This window comes from Orcinus orca, chromosome 17 (assembly GCF_937001465.1).
Source record: "Orcinus orca chromosome 17, mOrcOrc1.1, whole genome shotgun sequence".
NCBI classification, from domain to species: Eukaryota; Metazoa; Chordata; class Mammalia; order Artiodactyla; family Delphinidae; genus Orcinus; species Orcinus orca.
Window position 1 is genome coordinate 8,145,783 of NC_064575.1, and position 21,977 is coordinate 8,167,759.

At 43.9% G+C, this 21,977-nt stretch overlaps 2 protein-coding genes across 7 annotated transcripts in view; one reads left to right on the forward strand and one right to left on the reverse strand.

Moving 5' to 3' along the window:
• The window catches only part of CLVS1 (clavesin 1), a 220,431-nt gene that overhangs the window by 82,555 nt on the left and 115,899 nt on the right, over window positions 1-21,977 (forward strand). For both annotated transcript variants that reach the window (XM_033437605.2, XM_004274981.3), the window contains one exon: window positions 3,931-4,559. In XM_033437605.2, the coding sequence (XP_033293496.1) occupies window positions 4,105-4,559 (455 nt within the window). In that variant the 5' untranslated portion in view covers window positions 3,931-4,104. The remainder of the gene's footprint in view (window positions 1-3,930; window positions 4,560-21,977) is intronic.
• The window catches only part of ASPH (aspartate beta-hydroxylase), a 386,456-nt gene that overhangs the window by 40,981 nt on the left and 323,498 nt on the right, over window positions 1-21,977 (reverse strand). The window lies entirely within an intron of this gene.

Sequence of the window (21,977 nt, forward strand, 5' to 3'; positions counted from 1 at the left end):
TCCTAGAGGTACCCAAACAGAAGGCAAAACCACTTACTCGTTAAAGCAACATTTTGCCTACTTTATTAATTGGTTCTGTATGTACGTAGATATATGACACCTACTCAGTGTAGGCACAGTTCCAGGCACTGAGAATAGGCAGTGAACACAACAGAGTGGCTCTGCTCATGGCACGGACCCTCTGTGTGCCAGGCACTGTACTGGCGATACGCAGATGAGTAAGATCCAGGTAATTAATGAGATTCTGTGCAAGGAGTTCAGAGTGAGAGGGGAGAGAGGAACAATAAAGAGGGCAATAAAATGTGGTGTGGTCAGGGCTGGAGGGCTACCTGTGACCTCTGAAGGTGAGGGAGGGTTCCTGGAGAAAATGATCTCCAAGATGACTCCTGAAGGGGAAAGAGGAGTTAATCAGCGGTTTTTCTAGACAGAGGGAGCATCTTTTGCCAAGGCCCAGAGAAGAGAGAAGAAACTACAGGTGTCTCGGTGTGGCTGCATGGCTGGAGGGTGAATCTGGAGAGACAGATAGGGACCAGATGATGAAGAGTCTTGGAAACCATGTCACAGAGTTTTATATTTCATCCTAGGACAACTGGAAGCTATTGATCACTGTCAATCAAGCAGTGACATGAGCAGATTTCAATTGTAGTACAGAGAATGGACAAGAAAAGGGCAAGGTTGGTCGCAAGGGCACCATAGGGAGAATGCTGCAGAACTAAACAGATGAGTGGAGACGCGGTCTAAACAAAGACAGTGAAAATGGATGGAAAGAACAGGGAAGATTTAAGAAATATTACGGAAGTGATTGCCTGGATGTGGGCGGTAAGGGAGAAGGTGGAATAATAGTTGACTCCCATGCTTCTAGCGTGGGAAACTATACAGAGATGATGTCAGTCAGTAAGAGACGGAGGTGGATGAGCAGATTCAGGATGAGGAACTACGATTAGTTCAGTTTTGAACATACTGCGTTTGTGGCGTCTAGGGGACATCTAAGTGGGGGTGATCAGTGAGCAACTGGGATGTGTAAGTAAGCCTGAAGATCAGGAGACAGCTATGGACTGAAGTTATCCACATGCAGGTGGTTAAGTCACGGTTGGATCCTGGAAAATAGCATATGGACGTGGTGAGCACAGAAGAAGATGGAGCAGGAATGGATAGAGGTTAGGAGAGAAATAGGGTATATGGAATCACAGAAAAGAGAGGGAAAATGGGAGAGTTTTAAGAAGGATGAAGCCATCAATATCAACTGCTGATGGGGTCGCCCATAACAGGTTACCAAAATGTGTCTATTGGAGGTAGCAGCAGAAAGGTCATTCACTAGTAGAATGATCATCTGTCTGGGTTTGCTTGCAAATGTCCCCATTTATGCCTGTTGTTGAGCATTATTGTTATTAGTGACCCCTGGTGCCTAAATTTGGATAATAAATTATACGATCATCCTGGTCATTGGTTGGTGAGAGCAATCAAAGATAGACTGCAATGGGTGTAGAGATGAATTTTGAAGCGGTGTGGTGAGGCTAATAGAGAGGGAATTTTAAAATCAGATGGATGTCGAACTAGACGGATTTTAAAGATTCTTGCAATCCTGGGACTAGTGCATAGCACTGTTTTCCTTTACTATTCTAAGTCCTTAAGAATCAGTGAGAATCAAGACTCCGTTATACTTCTTATTTTCACACATTACAGAGCTAAGTGCTACTTTCTTACAAATTAGTTTACAAGACCAGCATTTTGTAAATAAAAATTTTTACTATTCTATATTCATTCTTGAAAATGAATACTAGTTACCTGAACTGACCTTCATCTCCTCCATATCACAAAGGCAATATAAAGCAGAAATGTGTGAAGTGATTGTCTCCCTGAAGAAATTACTGCTAGTCCTAAATTAAGTAAAAGAATCATTTTTGTCTTTAAAATTATTTTGTACGATATGGCATTAATAATTAGGTTGGAAGTAAATATTCTGCCTCTTATTGCATATACTGTTTGATCTAGGAAAGCTAGGAAAAAAATGCATGCCTGCAAGTTTTTTTAAACCTAATATGTTCTGATTTTTAGAACTTCTAAGTTAGACCAAACCAATGTCTGAGAGAGCTTAAACACTTATATTAAAGACGCAAATAATATGAGCATTTGTCTGTATACCATTTAGGTAGAAAAATCCAAGGGGATTAAAACACTCAATCATTTAGTATGATAATCTCTAGTTGCATCCATGTTGCTGCAAATGGCATTATTTCATTCTTTTCTATGGCTGAGTAATATTCCATTGTATATATGTGCCACATCTTCTTTATCCATTCATTTGTCAATGGTCATTTAGGTTGTTTCCATGTCTTGGCTATTGTGAATAGTGCTGCTATGAACATAGGGGTGCATGTATCTTTTTGAATTATAGTTTTATCTGGATATATGCCCAGGATTGGGATTGCAAGTCAGAAAGAGAAAGACAAATACCATCTGATATCACTTATATGTGGAATCTAAAATATGACACAAATGAACCTAGCTGTGAAACAAAGAGAATCAGAGACATAGAGAGTAAACTGGCGGTTGCCAAGGGGGAGGTGGGTGGGTGAGGGTTGGATTGGGAGTGTGGGATTAGCAGATGCAAACTAGTATATATAGCATGGAAACACAACAAGGTCTTACTGTAGAGCACAGGGAACTATATTCAGTATCCTGTGATACACCATAATGGAAAAGAATATGAAAAAGACTATGTATATATGTATGATGGAGTCACTTTGCTGTACAGTAGTAATTACCACTACATTATAATTCAACCATACTTCAATAAAAAATAAATTAAAAATAAATAAATTCATTTCACCAAGGGAAAAACAAAACAAACAAACAAAAAACAATCATTATCATGAGTAAAATAATATCTCAGGACAACAGAAAAGTTATACGAAAAAATGATTTTTAAGTCCATATGGATATTGGGTTAGGTAGGGAGACAACCAAGAGTTTCAAGTCCCCTTGCCTTTTGTTTTTAAAAAAATAAAATTTATTATTTATTTATATTTTTGGCTGTGTTGGGTCTTTGTGTGGTGCACGGGCTTCTCATTGTTGCGGCTTTTCTTGTTGTGGAGCACAGGCTCTAGGCACACGGGCTTCAGTAGTTGTGGCATGTGGGCCCAGTAGTTGTGGCGCACAGGCTTAGTTGCTCCACGGCATGTGGGATCTTCCCGGGCCAGGGCTCAAACCCGTGTCCCCTGCATTGGCCAGGCGGATTCTTAACCACTGCGCCACCAGGGAAGTCCTCAAGTCCCTTTGTCTTTAGTAGAATAGTAAAACCACTTGTAAATGTCCGCACATGAGACCCTTTCTCACTGCTGTTGAATTTGATGACTGAAGGTCAAGCTTCCAGCCATAAGCCTGTCCTTTCCTCCCTGCTCCAGTTTACTGAGTTTAGTTTTGAGTAATTAGGTACTGTGGGGTGAAAATAGGGTGACTTTTAAAAGTCCCTTTTTATTGTTAAGCTGCAAATGGCTGCCTTTAAAACCGGTGGGGAGGGCGTATTTCTGTGAAAGAAACTGAGAAAAGAAGCTAATGGGGGGCCATAACGTCTCTGGATAGGAGGCCTGTGAATGGCCCCATAAAGCAGGCGGTAACAGAGGAGGATTTTTCTCTCTTCTTGGGTGATTCATAAAAACGCAATCTACTACTAATCTGACCATACGCTATCATGTTAACTAGTCAATGTAACGAAAACCTTCCTAAACGTATTGCAAATACTTGCATATTACACACTGAAGTTGTCAATAATAAAATGAGGCCAAGTATCCTCTTTTAAAGAAAATATACCCTTTATTCTTCTAATCAGATCTGCAGCATAATATACTGCTTTTCTGAGTTCCAGTTAACTTACCCAGACTTTCTTTGTATCATCTCTGTTTGTTTCTCTTGTGTGCATTTGTTTTGCAGTAAGCAATGGCCTCGCTTTTGCTTCTCTTCGGGATGGCCGCCACCACGTAGGACCTGGATGTCCTACTGCTTTCCAGGAACAGAAAGAAGACCCTCTATTTGTCTGTTTCAGTGGCAGCTTGGTAGTAAAAAAAACTGTTGAATGGGCCACAATTTCAGCAGACCATCACGTGAATGGGACCAGTCTCTTTTCTTCCCGAATATCAGAAATTAAGCGCTTGGAAAGGAGATTTGGCCAAGATGACCCATTTACAGGCTGGACTCAGCCCAGAGACTATAGAGAAAGCTCGCCTAGAACTGAATGAAAACCCAGACGTTTTACACCAGGATATTCAGCAAGTCAGGGACATGATCATCACCAGGCCTGACATTGGATTTTTACGCACAGATGATGCCTTCATCCTGAGATTCCTCCGAGCCAGGAAGTTTCACCAAGCAGATGCCTTTAGACTCCTGGCCCAGTACTTCCAGTACCGCCAGCTAAACCTGGACATGTTCAAAAACTTCAAGGCTGATGATCCTGGCATTAAGAGGGCCCTCATCGATGGCTTCCCTGGAGTGCTGGAAAACCGCGATCACTATGGCAGGAAGATTCTTCTGCTGTTTGCAGCCAATTGGGATCAGAGTAGGTAAATGTAGATAGTGTCTTTGTTTTTTCTTTTTCATAAGCATTGTCACTGCATGTTTGGGGCTGTATGCCTTTACAGACAACGGGCTCTTATTTAAAAGTATATATTCTACACGTCCACAAAGAGAATTTTAAGGCCACAGGTCTTTTACTGTCATCAATAGCTGATTACAGATCCACAGCGATGTTTTGGAACAAAAGCATCACAGTTTTAGAATTGTAAGAGGCCTCTATTCATCAAAGTGGGTCATTTGTTTTAATGAAATTGAAATCTGGTCTTCTAGGAGAACCATATATTCTGTCTTTAAGGTTCTCATCTTCAACAACAACAACAAAAATGGATTCAGTAGATGGCTTTAAGTCAAGTGTTTTTAACTCATGAACTAATTTCTTGGATCCTCTCCATGACTTTAATATCCGACCTTTCTTCTGCGGGCCAGACCTTCCCATCCAAATGCCTGCCGGCCATTCCTCCCGCAAAGTCCTATAAAGAACCATAAACTCAACACGTCCCAACGGAGTGCAGCATCCTTCCCGCTCTCCCCGCTCTTCCATCCCTCCAGTCTCTCGAGCCAGAAATCTGGGCGTCTTCCTGGACCGCTCCTTTGCCCTTGCTGCTCACATCCAATTAATTGCCAAGTGCTACCCCTTTCTTCTTAAAACCACCTCAAATCTCTTCACTCTCTTTGCCGCCATGGCTACTGCCCTAGCGTAATTTCTCATTATTTTCTCACCTGCATCACTGAGACAGCCTCCTGACTGGAGTCCCTGCCTCTGGTCTAGTCTCCTCCGAGCCATTGCAGTCTTTACCATCATCAGAGTAACCCTTCCAAAATTCCATGACGTCGCTCCTCTCATTAAAATTCTTCAGCGATCTGCAAGGTCTTCCAAGTAAAGCTCTGTATGATCCAACTTCTGCATCTCCTGCTCTTCTTCACCCTCTGCCCTTTTTCATGCTCTCTGGTTGGAAGTGTAAGCCTTGTCTTAAATAGCTGAGGTTTCAACATGCCTCCAAGCCTCTGGACTTGCCCCACCAGCTACTTAAGGGAGGGATCAACCATTTCTTATGCCAAGTCCAACCATCTTGGACATAACCTGCCTACTGACTCACACCTATCTCTATGGTTCTTCGGGAAGGTAGTCTTTACCTACCTTCCATCCCAACCTGTTTCAGTGAGGTGCCTTCCTCTGCTCACATATTTCCATTAAAGTAGTTACAGTTGGAGTATAAGAACCACTGTTATTTTAGTTAATATTTTTGAAAACATACCACATACTCTGCTAAGCATTTATATGTACATATATTATCTCATTTAATCCACTCAAGAACTTTGCATGATGGGTGTTCCTATGATCCCTGTTTTACATTTGATGACACAAGGTCTTGAGAAGTTAAGTAACTCATTCAGTGTCACACAACTAGTGAAATACAGAGTGGGGTTGACTTGAGAGCAAGTTATCTTAACCTAGCTTTACTGTAATTGTGTGTTTGCTTGTGTGTTCTTTCTTATTCCTCCTCCCAAGACTGCAGGTTCCTTAAGAGCAGGAGACTGTGACTTTTTCATGTTTATCTCTTGGGCACATGGTCCAATAGGCAATAAATGTTGAATGCAAAAGAATGCATGAATTAATCTCCAAAACTTCACCTGTGGCTTGAGCTCTCACAGGGGGATCATATTGAAATTATGGTATTTGGGGAAACATACGTTTAACTTTAAAAATATACCAAAGAGCCCCTCCCCCAAATATAATTAAAAGGAATTTCTAGGGCGCCCCTTTAGTGCCTCATATGACTGTTCCTCCTCCTAAAAATGATGATTCGTATGGGAAACCTTAGGGACCACTGGCTGTTTTCTGGCTGATAAACTGGAATAGAGCAATCTAACCCTGAAAAGGTATTTGAATGTTTTAACACTATCAGTCTAGAGATTGTTCAGGTCTGCACCTAGGCCTGGGCTGCCCTGCTATGTCTCTGTTCTGTTATTCCATAAGCATTAAGGATGAGCCTCTTGTTACAGTGCTCTACTGATGAGAAAGATTTCCAGGTCTTTACATTCTCGCATATATCATCCACTCAACAAACATGTGACAAGTGTAGACTTTGTGCCAGGGCTTGTGCTAAGGCACAAGGACATGATGAACACGACGAAAATACAAGGTCCCTCCAGCAAACAACCCCTTGGGCCACCCACTGTCCAGTTACGGTGCAAACACATAGACAGCTAACTCCCATCTACCACAGGAGAATTCCTTTTGAGACCTAAACCATCAACACAGGACATGAGTCTTAAACTAGAGGGAGCAGCTGTCCTCTTGAAAAGGGCACATGAACATTGTGGATTTCGAAACAGAAAAATGTGATGATTCTGGAGAATGATCATGCTGAGGTCATCTGTGCTTAGTTGAACGTGTTGGAGAACTTGTCTCTGCTAAGACGGAAGATGCACAGAACACCAGTAAGCGATGATTTACACACGAGGAGATAAACCATCAGGAAATATCTTGTTTTGTATTAGTCTTTGGTCTGTATGTACCTCAGAATGTGTTAAGAAGCAAGAAGAAACAAGCCTTTAAGGGAATAATTCAAATCTTTATGATTAAGATAACCTTGAAAGAGTTACTTCACGTCTCTGTTCCTCAGTTTCCTCAGGTGTAAAATAAAAGGCTTGAACTAGGTAATCCCTGAGGTATCTTCTAGCTCTAATGGCTCATGAATGTGAAGCTCATTCAGCCTGATCCTACGGATGGAGAGGGATTTTAAAATTCACTTTATAGGCTCCTGATTCACTAGGTTCTTTGAAGTAATCCTTTCTTCTCTCACACACACATACACAACACACACACACACACACACACACACACACACACAATCTCTTTCTTCCACCCCTCCTATTCCTCCCAAAGCTGGGTCTACTTGAGGCAGTTTGTTTCAGATTGTAGAATACTATTTGTTCCAAACCGCTTTGGCTTTAACAAGAAGGTGAATGACAGGGCTATCTTACTGATAGCCAAAGATGATTAGAAGCAAACAAACCTCAATTTGAACCTGGATACTGTCATGTGATTTACTGGTTATATGACCTGGGACAAGCAACCTCTTGATGGTTGTTTAATAATGTAGTTGGGAGGACTGAACGAAACAAGGCATTTAAGGTACACAGCGCATTGCTTGGCCCATGGTAAACAATTAATGTTAGCTTCTAGTATTATCACAAACACTATTAAACCTCCCACTACAAATATAATAGAGCACAGATGGTAAATAAGGTAAAAATAGAGACAGGCGTACAATATTTGAGAACAGAAGTGGGCCGACGAGTGTGAGCTGCCCCTTGCCCATCCTCAGCAGTTGTTAGCTTTCTCCCCAGAAGTGTTCCCTGTCACACAGACCTAGCCTAATGGAACCTTGAAGGGCTGAAGAGTTAGCACAGCTTTGCAGAATGATTACTTGACTCTCGTGGGGAGCCCGAGATGACTGGAAAGTGATTTGAACGCCTTATATAAAAGGTTTACTGAGATTAAAATGGTTATTAATATTTATTAAAACGATGTAAATCTCATTCATCTAGACCCAGACAGCCTGAGTAAGAGCCCAGAACAGTGAGTGATGAGAAGTGCTACCCTCCAGGGGCGTGTGCAGGGCTAGGTGTGCCCACAGAGCACAGGAGCCTCCGAGCACAAGCTGGCCTCCTCAGCCGACATCTGTCTTTCCAGAGGCTGCCGGGCTGAGCCGAAACGAGTTAGATTAAGTCAGCGCCCATCTACTCATTCATACAGTGCGGCTGGCACCTCCAGGGTCAGCAGAGTGTGCATTTCAGCTCAGCAGCCTGGTGTGTAACGGAGACCTAAGGAAGCACTCTTGTTCAATGAGCCTTTTGATCTTTTTCACCTAGATTCATAACAACGTTGGCAAGAATTCCCAACTTGTCCCCTAAGATCTGATTAAAAAGACGTCTATTTCTTGTTTCTTTATGAGCTGCATACTTGCACGGGGCCACACAGCCTGATCTGCCCAGGAATGCCCTTCCCACCAAGGGGAAAACGTGAGCACAGAAGAACTCGTCTATTTTTTTCTGGATTTTGCTCAGTTAACAAAAGAGCTAAAAATGGGTCAGGTTATTTTACTTTCTGGAGCCTCAATATTATCAAATGGAAATGGATCTAGTACCTGGCATGTGGAGCTGTTGCAAGGATTAACCCCAAGTACTCTAGCTGATGGTGTCCAAGGGGCAGAATAGGCTAGCGATTAAATGCACAAACTCTGAAGCCCGATGGCCAGCTTCAAATTCCAGCCGCCTCCTAACCAGCTATGTGATCCTGAGCAAGTTGCTTAAATTCTTATTATCCTCAGCTTCTCACCTGTGAAGTGGGGAGGACCATGATCACAGATTAGCTCTAGTCAATAAACGGCAGCTCTTTCTTAAGAAAAAAACCTCAAAGCAGGCAAGTATCTAGGATATCAGGTCACAAGATGTTGTTTCTAAGGGCAGCAGAATTTGATGCCATTACTAACTTGCCTCCTCCTGAAAAGTATAGACAATACAGCTAAGACCCCAAGCCACCATGCTCCAAAGTCCTCCATGGTAGCTCAGCTGTGGCTGGCAGGCTCTAAGAAGTCACCTGGTCTTAGTGTCCCTACCTGTTATGTTTACTATAGTCTCAGGATATCAGAAAAGCATTGGCGGGGAGCAGTCCAGGTAATACAAGCCCCACAATAGACTCCAATAGTATCTGTTGGTGCCATGTGCAGACCAGCTGGTCCCCAAGTACTTTAATGGGGGACAAAACAATTGGAAATGCATTGTAAATCAAAATATATACAATTACACTGGACATTCTTTTGTCAGTGTACTGTTTGTTTCCCACAACTGAAAGCTCAAAAATCAGCAGCCAGGGCTTCCCTGGTGGCGCGGTGGTTGGGAGTCCGCCTGCCGATGCAGGGGACGCGGGTTCGTGCCCCGGTCCGGGAAGATCCCACATGCCGCGGAGCGGCTGGGCCCGTGAGCCATGGCCGCTGAGCCTGCGCGTCCAGAGCCTGTGCTCCGCAACGGGAGAGGCCACAACAGTGAGAGGCCCGTGTACCGCAAAAAAAAAAAAAAAAAAAAAAAAAAAATCAGCAGCCAGGTGGAAAATTAGTTGCAAAGTTGGTTCTTTGAGGAGGCTGAGGCGTTCTAAGGAAGAGCCACGTTAGGGTAATTCAGCAGAGAGAAAAGGCAGCTGATGGACAGCTTGATTACTACCTTCGAGTATACAGAGTTATTATAAGAAGGCAATGAATCCTGTAGGCTCTCTTTTCCCAAGATACAGAACCAGGGACAAAAGACTTGCACTGAAGCACAACCATCTGGATTGAAGATCAGGGAGCCTGAGCCACGGCTTCAGCCCCAGGGCTGGGACAAGGTTGAGGGGTTGGGGCATATGCTTGGGATGCAAAATTGAAGGGGGCACCGAAACACTTCATTAATCAAAGTAAAGAACATTGTCATAAAATATTTTTTAGAATCAAAATTAACGCAAACAAAACTTCCTGACGAACAGAATATCCAAATTTTCAAGAAGGCAGGATAAGAATTATTGAGTTTCCCTTGTGCTTTGCGTTCCAATATGGCTCAGCACAGCATTGCTCAGGCCAATCAGATTTCTCCAGGGAAGAGCCTTAAGTTGGTTCCTAGTCAGTTATATTACAGTGTATAATTCTGTACATCCATACTCTATACAGCTGTTAGGACCTTATGGTTCCCAAGCATTTCCATGTACACTTCCTGATGTGATGCTCATAACCATTTGAGGAGTTTCAGTATCACTAAGTTACAAATAACAAAGAAGAGGTTTGGGGAGGAGAGGATACTTTCTAAACACGGAGCATTATGACTCATCAATGGAAAAACTTAGACTCAAGGCTTCCAATTCCAAGCTCATTGCAAAGACACTTGGAGCTGACTGCTCAGCTCCTGAGTGATTAGATATTTCAAAATATCCACGGAGCTTCTGAAAGGCTGGAAGTGGATTTCCTGGTGGTAGACAAGGGTGTAGATGAAGACGACCACAGTGGAGAGGATCTAAGACTTAAGAGCAGAGATTCTCAAAAGAAGCACAACTGGCATTTGAAGCTGCTTAGTTCTTAATGTGCAGGGCTGTGTGCAGCATTGGGAATGTCTAGCATGCCCTGTCCCAGGTACCGTCATCACCTGAACCACCACCTTCATATTTCCAAAGCCCTTAGGGGAGCTAGAACCCACTGTGAGAACCCCTGATGGGGCGTGTCTAAAAACGTCCTAACATCAATAACACCCTTTGTTAACTGCCTTTGTGCCAAGTGTTTGATACATATAATTTATAATTCCTACCATAGTCCTGCAAGGATCTACGTTATGTGTGTAGGTAATCTATACAAGAGATGAAATGCTTCTCTTGTCTGTCTGAATAGAAAGACTATGCCTTCCCATGAAACCCTAGCTATGGTCTCATTCCTACCCTGAACCCAAAGCTTCCAGAGCTTCTTACAATCAAAATCTGAATCACTGGTGTGTTGCTAAGTGGCAAAGCAGCCCTGGGGTCCAAATGCAAGATTTTTCACAGCCTCCTTTCAGCGCCCTCTCCTAGCCAAGAAGCCCAGGGTGTCTCGGTGTAAAGAACAAAGCCATTCCTCGTGAGTTCCCAGGGGGCTCAGACAGTGAAGGATGAGCATTGCAAGTTGGGTGCACCGGAAGTTGAGATGAATCTGGAGGCTCAACGGGGAGGGCCCGTCTAGTCCCTAATAAGAGTGGGAAGAAAGGGAGTGGAGAGGGACCCATCACTTCAGTTTGAGCAAATAAGAAGATGGGTGGGGTGCTGAACGATAGACAAGACATGCTAGTCTTTTTTTAACTATGTGATCAGTATTTTATGAAATGCAGTAGCATTAGTAACACTTGAAAAATAACAGTATACATAAGAGCTGGGCCTGTCATGTATTCAGGCTGCAGAAAATACTAGGGCCCGTGTGCAGTTTTTTGACTCCTCATGAGATGGTACTTATGAGAATTGGGTCCATAGGTTAGGGACCAGTGATTAAGAGTATGGTTCAATCCCAGCTTTACCACTTGTGAGCTATGTGACTCTGGGTGATGTAGCTCTTTAAGTTTTCGGATTTCTCAAATGGGACCTGGCAGTGACCCTAGCTAAGGTTGCTGTGAGGATCCAAGATAATACAGGCAAAGCACTTGGCGGAGCCTTTTTTTTTTTTTGCAGTACGCGGGCCTCTCACTGTTGTGGCCTCTCCCGTTGCGGAGCACAGGCTCCGGACGCGCAGGCTCCGCGGCCATGGCTCACGGGCCCAGCCGCTCCGCGGCATGTGGGATCTTCCCGGACCGGGGCACAAACCCGCGTGCCCTGCATCGGCAGGTGGACTCCCAACCACTGCACCACCAGGGAAGCCCTTGGCGGAGTCTTTGACACACCGTTAGCGTTCAGTATATGGAAACAAGTACTGTTACCACTTTATAGTGTAATTATCTACTGTAAGACTTGCTGTTGTTTAGCGGGATGAATCCAAGGTTCACGCGTTCCTCCATGCACTCCAGAGACGCGCTGAACAGTTAGAGTTGGCCAGCTCTGGGCGAGTTCCTGAAGGTCCAAAGGAGCTCCGCATCCCAGAATGGCATCTCACACAAGCCCCCCGCCCCCCCCTCCCAGTCCCTCCAGGTGTGAAACGACAGGAAGATGAATGATACTAGGGTACTTGACCTTCCTGCTGTCACAATTCTGAAAGCAAGGACACTGCCATGTTTACTTTGCAACGAAGAAATCAACCGAGGATCTATCTGCTCTCAGGGAACAGGCGCTTTTCCACTCACACTTTTTTCTGGACAGGCGTTCAGCTTCTCCTCGTCGCCTCATGCCAGACGTGATGGAGCTAAAGGATATGCTGGCGATCCAGCTCCTTCAGATGTCACCGGTTATTGCTGAGCTGTGGCAGCCTCCAAAGGGCTGGCGTGGCCTGCGTCTCAACAGCACGGTGGTGGGAGATGCGCATTAAGTGGGTTTTCTCTTCTGAGTAAAACCCTGAACTAGTGGGTGGGATGTAAGTCTTCAGACTATAAATAAGCCACTTGATGGAGGTTCACCTTTAGCTTTTGGAAGAGCATAAAAGAGCTTTTTTTTTTTAACAACTTTATTGGAGTATAATTGCTTTACAATGGTGTGTTAGTTTCTGCTTTATAACAAAGTGAATCAGTTATACATATACATATGTCCCCATATCCCTTCCCTCTTGCGTCTCCCTCCCTCCCTCCCACCCTCCCTATCCCACCCCTCTAGGTGGTCACAAAGCACCAAGCTGATCTCCCTGTGCTATGCCACGAAACTGAGTTATCTGTAGTGAGGTGGATGGACCTAGAGTCTGTCATACAGAGTGAAGTAAGTCAGAAAGACAAATACCGTATGCTAACACATATATATGGAATCTAAGAAAATAAAAGAGCTTTTCACAAGCAGCGGGGGGTCTACACCTCGTTCAGTTTTACTGTCCTAAGTATAAGAATTTGTGAACGATGGGCCAGATTTCCAAAATGTCAGTGCTGAATGTTGGGTAGCCAAGGGGGAGGCAAGTCAGGTGGACTTAGTGCTTCTCACCAGGGCCATGAGGCAACCCTCCTCCCCAGTCCCAGGCCCTATCGAGGCAGGTTCAGGAAAAGGTCTAGCTCTCTGTTCTTCCTACAGAAACATTCCCAGCATCGTTCTGGGAGTGATTAGTTTTCCAATTGTTGTGACCTTGGCAATGGGCAAAGTTGAAAGGAGAAGGAGAAGGAGAGTATCACAACCACAAAGTCAGACAGTGTTGAGTGCTTACCCTGCGGCAGGCAGTAATGCTCTTAGGTAGTCACTATTCATATCCTTATTTTGCAGGTGATGAGATTGAGACTCAGAGAGGTTAGGTGACCCATCCAAGGTCACACAGCTGGTAAATGGCTAAAATGAGCTGGATCTCAGACCTAACTCCATAGTTCAAATACCGTTCTGTATAGCTCACCACTACAACCCATTTGCCAACTTGGGGGCCATTCAATCAGACACTCTGGAGGGCTCTCAGCAAGGTATGAGTGAGCAAGCCTCTCTTGGTCACTCAAGGTCCCAAAGACTTGAAAAGGCTCTCATAGCTTAACAGGGAAATCCTGTTGCCACGTCCTCCAATCTCATAGAAACCTGGCGAATCAAATGTTGAAGATCCTGTCCAATCTCAACCCTAATTATTTGGCCATAATAAGAGTAACAACAAAAACAACTTTGACTTTTTAAAAACCCCAGCCCAACAAAGGAATCTGGATACTGCTTGGAATATGTCACAGAAAGTGGTCCTAGTACGAGTGTGATCTAAGATAGTGATCGAAAACGTCATCTTTGCCTACCTGTTGCTTCCACTAAGATGAGTCAGCTTTCAGTTGGCAAACAGAACCCCAGCTCCACAGCTTACCAGCTCTGTGACCTTGGCGAGATACATAACTCCTCTAACCTTTGGTTTCCTCACTGTCTGGTAATAATCGTGTGTCCTTGGTAGAGCTGTGAGGGTTAAACGAGGTGCTAGGTAGGAAGGGGTCTGACACAGACAGCCACGTCCTTTCTTCCATCATTCAGGTGGTTTTCCCACGTCGATCTACTGTAAAATGCCCAAAATACAATTTCTCATTCGGTTTAAAGACCTTATAAGATGGACCACATCTCTGTTACGTGCTTCTAAAAAGCTGGTGATTGATGCGGAAATGAAGCTAGAAGAGTTTACTCTGCCTCCTCAACCTGCTGGATGAGTGTATGGCTCGCCACGTGGGTTAGTCAAATAGTTCCTCAAATATTTCTTTTAAATCCCCTTCTTCCTCCATAAGGACTCCTTGTCAGACATTCTTCAGCACTCACACTCTAATTCTGCTTAGTCCGGGGCTCAGCTGCTTCCGGCCCACTGTCAACATGCCCTTCGATTGAGCTCAGGTCCTTGAAAGCACGCCCGTTAGAAGCGTCTCCCGTGTGCATTGAATGGAAGGCAGAGCAGTGGGGTCTCTGCTCTGAGATAACACAGCAGTGCACGCTCCTGCCTACCTGGGTGGCTGCCCCTCAGGGAGCTGTCAGATGTCACACTGCTCCTGTAACATTGTTACAAAGGCCGGGCAGGTTTGCAGCAGGAGGGGAACCAGGAGAGCAAGCTTTCATTGACAGCATATCTTTCCAGGCCACCTGCTCCTCGCAGATTCTCACTTACAAACCCAGGAGTTTAAAAGACATGACACTCATTACTTTGTAGATAAGGAAGTCTCCTCTGATGCCTGGAAATTTGAGGGTCTAAGAATAAACTCCTCCTGCCTGGAGCGTGGCCTGGATAAAGCGGCCGACCCAGAGCTTTGCTCACTTACTCGACTTGAAACGCTGCTCCGGGGCGGGGCACAGCCTGGGTCTGCTCTTTAAAAGCCAGCGGTAGTGAAAGAGGGCACGGAGAAAGGGCGTTTTTAATCACCGTGCTGTCTGTGTGCTGCGTTCACTGTGAGGTTTTCTCAAGGGCGTACCTGACTTCCCGAACGAGTGCATTGCGAGCTATGGGGCCTTTTCTCGTATGATCTGAAGCTCTTCTGGGCAGTTCGCTGCTTTCCCCGGTTCTCCATCAGCCGGGAAGCATCTTTTGATCCCTTTACAAGAAGCACACTGTAGAGCTTCCAAGGAAACCCCCCAGTGCCTGAGCCCTGAACCTCAGTCCTAGCACCAGCGCCCAGCTCTCCTGCCCTTATATGGTTCCTAGATAATCGCTCCTGAACGGTGATATACGGAAGCTTAAATAGCTGCTGGGGATGATTAAATGCCTGCACTTCGCCGAGGTTGTACATCAAGCTCAGAAGCCATTTATTGTGAGTCCTGTAACGCAGTAGAAGTTATTGCCACTATACTGAGAAACACAGCATCAGACAGGAAAATAAAGAGAAGGGAAATTTTGTTGTGAGGGTTTTAAAGTGATGTGTTGTTTTTTCTTTGCAAATTCTCTTTTTGTTTCTCGTCATTTTTCTCTTCTCTTTGCCTCTATTTCTTCCCCATCTCTAATGCTCCCTGCTGAGTGTCTCCGAATCTGATTTCAAATCTGGCACTCCCGCAAGTAACACCCAGTGTCTTCCCGGCTAAGAGTGTGCTAATATTAGTAATGCTTCCCGGGCAATGGGCATCTCCTGTGCCACATTGTTAATTTAATCCTCCCAACAATTTATGAAGGAGAATTATTATCTTCATTTTAAATAGAGGGTGTTTAATCTGGACAAAATCACAAGACTGGTTGGTGGTTTGATTCTGAGTATTTCTCTCTCTCCTTCTTCATGATACCTGGTTATGTTTGGGCTCTGCTTCTGGGGACTGTGTCACCTAAGCTCTGATTGCTCACAATTTATTACAAATTCCCTGCTCGGGAATCCTTACGGGCTCCCTAACAAAACTGATTCAGTCTCTTTGCCACACATTTTGCCATAGAAAACCTTAAGCATCTGGCATTACTTTCCTTATCCAAAGGACATCTTCCACCTGAGTAAGCCTCCTCTCCCCCTTCCCCCCTCCTCACTCATGGAAGCTCTTTCCCACCTTTGCTTACCTAGTGCCTACTATTTAGTTTTCGTTTCCATGATGAGGTGAGCATGGGCCCTACAGGAGCACAGACAAGAGGCATCTAACCCACTGGGAAGCTGAGGCCTCAGAGACATTTTCCTGAAGCCATTATCTGACTTGAAGGAGAGGGAAGACTGAGCAGGTAGAGGGGAGGAATGTGAGGGGGGCCGTTTGAGGCAAAAAGACCACAGAGTGCAGGGATCCAGGGAAGAGAGAGCTAGCCTTGTTGGAAGAGCCTCAGTTGGTCCCATTAAGCATAGACTATAAGGGCTCACGTGGAGAGAGATGTGGCTCAGGAGGTAAGCAGACGCCAGGAATGAAAGGCCCTGCTTGCCACAAGGAACCTGGGCTTTATGCTTGAGGCCAGATCAAGCCCTACTCCTCTTTCAAAGCTCTTCTCCACACTAAGAAGCTTTGTCCACGGCTGGGGCAGCACTGATCTCTTCCTTTGTTCTTCCCTGAATGCCTGTCACACTCATCTTCTTTGCTGCACACTTCTCCATGCTTCAGGAAGCTTCTGGAGTCAGGAGGCTGTGTCTTTTTCTCCTTGGTATCCACAGGTACAGAGTAGCGCTCCCTCTTGACTGCCGGGGAGAAGTTTGGAACAATGGAAAGTCCAGAGGGGAGAAGCTCTTTGTAGACTCTTCCCAATGACAATATTCTTGTTAAGGGGACCAGAGTTGTGTGCAGTTGAACTTGAGAATGGAGGAGGAAGAGATGAGGATGCTCTGTCTACCACCTGCCCAGTGATCCTCAGCATGACATAATGGGGACAGAGAATGTCCTAGAAGCAGCAGGAGCAACCAGGACGTGGGACGGGAGTCACTACTGCGGGATCTGTCGTGGCTGCATCCGCTGTGCGATGAGCTCAGGTGCCGATTTCCCCGCCTAATAAGGATGTGGAAGTAGACGACTTGCATGGTTTGCTCTCAATTCTTACATTCTGTATTCCGTGCATGTCACTGTACATAAGACCGAGTTGAGAGAAGGTTTCGTGTTATAGAAGCGCCCATTGTTCAGGGTGCTTCCTTCCCTGCAGAGCTCAGGGGACGGAAACCCGACTCCCCGCCTCATTCTTTGCGAGCGGCGTCTTATTTCTACTCTGGACCCTCCTCAGCCTGACAGGTTTGTGTGGCTGATGTCGCTCGCGCGTTTCCTCATGAGTTTCTGATGAGTTAATCCATCATATAATTTTATAGCACGCATATTGATTAGTAGATCACACCACCACAGCTAGAGTATTTCCGTTTGATATTTGATCTGTGAAACCCCCCAGCATAATACTGCAATGCCTCATTTACCTTATGGCTTCGTAAGGGAAGAGGGTATCCCATCCAGAGACGTTAAATCTTCAGATAGTTGAGGGTTGCTTTTTAGAAGCCAATTTTAAAATTTTATTTTATACAGTTGTGTTTTTGTTTTACAAAAACCACCTTAGAATGCATTATGTACTGCCCACCCTTGTCAAATATAGTGTAATACTTTTTTTAAATGAGGGGCTTCCCTGGTGGCGCAGTGGTTGAGAGTCCGCCTGCCGATGCAGGGGACATGGGTTCGTGCCCCGGTCCGGGAAGATCCTACATGCCGCGGAGCGGCTGGGCCTGTGAGCCATGGCCGATAAGCCCGTGCGTCCGGAGCCTGTGCTCCACAACGGGAGAGGCCACAACAGTGAGAGGCCCGCGTACCACAAAAAATAAATAAATAAATAAATAAATAAATAAATAAAATGACAAATGTTGACAACAGTAAATATAAAGTTACCGTGCCCTGGGCTGTGAAATAACTATCGTGATGAGGATTCTTGGAACATATGGGCTTTGTTCCCATGCTACATGGCCCAGACTGCCACGCTACGTGCACTTTCTAATTCTTTTGTTTGTTTTGTTTTGTCTTTAGTACCCCTTTCTCCTCTTAGCTATTAATTGGCTATCGTTAGTGGGCTTGCTTCAAAACCCTTTCTCCTAATTTTCTGTGGATTAGGAAGCCAGAAAACTGAGCTTGTTGAATTGTATGCTTTGGGTGAAGATCTATGGGGAATCCCAAGAAATAATGTAAATGAGCTGCAGCAGTGCATGACTTTTATGGCATCTCATCTGTACGCTCAGAAATACAGTTCTGCCTAACGCACCAGCAGGCAGGGCGTGAAGCACCTTCTGATGCAGATTCTATCTGGAACTGTGCAGAATGGAAAACCTGGGCAGTTTTTCTTCCAAGGTTTTTCCCATCTTGGATTCACATACTACACCCCCCTCTGACTTGTGTGTCTTTCTTCTCTATACTATTTGCCCAGCCTAACAGAAAAGGACCTATGTGTTCATTTACACTTGGACTAAACCTGTTTTTACCAAAGTGGTGACTATCCTTTATATTTTTATGTTTAGATTTTTCTAGCTATTAAATGCAAGCTTTTGTCTCTCATCAAGAATATATTGGGCAACATAAAGTAGCTTAGCTCTGTTTATCTTTTACTGCACCCTGTGTCTTTCCTGAACACCTACTCTAAGGCAGTGGGGATCCAAAGAGCACTGCCCCTGGGCCCACTCCCCACGGTCTCCTCACTTGAGCTGCCACCCCCTTCTCATGTGTCATATGACCCTGACCCCACCACCATGACCAAAATATAGTTTTTATATTTATAGATTTAAATTTATACTGCTTTGGTCTGTTCACCCAGGGATGGGGACAGGAACACGGACACTGGCAAAGCATCATGAGCTCATAGACACCTTAGCCGGGGAGAAACGTGGGAGATGCCTTCTTCCTTGTTTTCCACAGTGGTCTAAGTAATTGCAGCTGCTGGGTAAGTGAGACACATTGACCTGGCTCATTTTGAACCTGAGGGCAGAGACTTTTGGTCTACATTTGGCCACTGGGAATCTGTAAATCTCCTGACATTTTAGACCCATGTGCATTTGGTATAGAAGGTACCCAGCTTCCATCCGATTCTCAAGAGGCTTACAGCCAAAAGTTGTTTAAGAACCCCACATTCGATTTACTGGTCTCCCTGTGCATACAGTTCTGCGATGCCCTGGGGAGCAAAGACCCTACTTGGATAGTATTACAGAAGGGCTGCCGGATGGGCCTGTTGCTCTATCCTAAACATGGAGGGCCATGTGACTGTAAGAGGAAGCATTACTGTTACACGTGAACTAGACAAACACCAAGAATCCACTGCAGAGCACAGGGAACCATATTCAATATCTTGCAATAACCTACGATGGAATAGGATCTGAAAAAGTTATACACACACACACACACACACACACACACATATATATACACATATGCATATGTATATATATAACTGGAAAATAAAAGAGTAAGCACTGATGATAATCATGACAATAAAGTATTAGGACATTGGAAGTCATCCACAATCCCCCCACTGAGCTATAACCACTTTTTACACTGAGAATTGAAGTATATTTTGCACACATAGACACACACACACACACACACAATCAGGCTTATACTGGATAGCAGGGTAGCACTATGATATAGAGCTCAAGAGCTGTGGCTGGACTGCCTGAATGTGAGTCAGAGCTCCACCACATACTAGCTGCCTGAGCCTGGACGAATCACTTAAACACTCTGGGTCTCAATTTAATCACCCATAAAATGAGGAGAGTAACAGTATCAACCTTAAAGAGTTGTAATGAGAATGAAAATAGTTCATACAAATAAAGGCTCAGAAAAATGACTGACCCATACTTAGCACTCAATAAGTGTCAACTATTTTTTGTTGATTTGCTTTTTTCAATTCAGTAAATTTTTAAATTGAAGTATAGTTAATTTATAATACTATATTGGTTTTGGGTGTACAGCATAGTGATTCAATAGTTTTATAGATTATACTCCATTTAAAGTTATTACAAAATAATGGCTATATTTCCCTGTGCTGTACAATGTGTCCTTTTTTGCTTATCTATTTTATACATAGTATTTTGTATCTCTTAATCCCCTACCCCTATCTTGTCCCTCCCCCCTTCCTTCTCCCCACTGGTGACCACTAGTTTGTTTATTAATCTGTGTTTTTTTTCAGTTAAAATTATATCATGGTTATTTTATTAGTTTACTAAGCACGTATTAAGCACAAAATTATGAGTGGGTAGTTTAAAACTCAATTAATGCTGAGCATTAGGCTATTTTCAATTTTTGACCAGTATAAATAATGGCATAATGAACATCTTTCTATATAAATATTTCTCTACATCTTTGGTTTTCCCCCCTTAGGATAAATTCCAAGAAGTTGAATTAGTGAGCAATGAAAACTCATATGGCTCTTGTACATATATAGTTAAATTGCTTTCCAGATACAAGGTTCCAGTCTCTATTCCCCCCAGCAGTCTATGAGAGCTCTCCTCTCTCCTTGTTGTACAATGCAATGTGTTGTTATGCATACTGTCATCAAAGCACTGCTTTCTGTTGGTCTGATCAAGTTTTATTGTTTCTTGCTTTTCCCCACTTCCACCCTTTGGGTTTGAAAGTTATCTACCTCTATTATTTTACATGTTATTCTCCAAATTTTAATATGGATGCTTTACCAGCAGATTTTGCTAAAAAGTTCGAGGTCGATCTCTCTATTCTTATCCAGAATAAAGAAAAAAGAAAGCTCTAACTTCTCTCTGAACTTCCCCATATTTAAAATCACTGCTATCTATTGTTTTAGTCCTACCATGTATTCAACCCCAGAGTTATTGTTATCGTTGTTGTTATCACTTGACAATTAATGCCTGTTCAAATTTTCCAAGGTGTTTTACCAATTTCTTTGCTCATTGTTGAATCTTTTTTTAAAAAATTAATTTATTTATTTTTGGCTGCGTTGGGTCTTTGTTGCTGCGCGCGGGCTTTCTCTAGTTGCGGCGAGCGGGGGCTATTCTTCGTTGAGGTGCGCGGGCTTCTCATTGCGGTGGCTTCTCTTGTTGTGGAGCACGGGCTCTAGGGCTCGCGGGCTTCAGTAGTTGTGGCACCCAGGCTCAGCAGTTGTGGCTCATGGGCTCTAAAGCGCAGTCTCAGTAGTTGTGGCACACCAGCTTAGTTGCTCTGTGGCATGTGGGATCTTCCTGGACCAGGTCTCGAACCCGTGTCCCCTGCATTAGCAGGCGGATTCTTAACCACTGCGCCACCAGGGAAGCCCTCATTGTTGAATCTTGCACATGACTCCTCTTTGTGAATTTATTTCCTTCTTGCTGAAGTGAGTGGCTGCGGCTAGTAAACTCTCTTAGCCACCTTTGTATGTATGAAAATGTAATTTCTTCTTTACTCTTAAATAATATTTTAACTGGGTATATGGATCTAGATTAAATATTGTTTTCCCTAAACACTGTGAAGATATTAATTGCATTTTGGTTGCCTTAAAAAAGTGTATTGTCAATCTGATGTTTCTTCATAGGTATCTGTTTTTTCCTCTCTGGTGTCTGTTTTATGCCAAAACCATACTGTCTTGATTATGATAGCTCCGTAATATTAGTTTGAAACCAGGAAGTGTGATGCCTCCGGTTTTGTTCTTTTCACTTATGACTTCTTTGGCTATTCGGGGTCTTTTGTGGTTCCTTACAAACTGTAGGATTGTTTGTTCTTGTTCTGTGAAAAATGCCATTGGAATTTTGTTAGAGATTGCATTGAATCTGTAGATTGGGTAGTGCTTTGGTAGTGTGGACATTTTAAAAACATTACTCTAATCCATGAACAGAATATCTTTCCATTTATTTGCGTCTTCTTCAATTTCTTTCATCTTTTATATTCCAGTGCACAAATATTTCACCTCCTTAGTTAAATTTATTCCTGTGTTTGTTTGTTTTTGCTGCTACTGAAA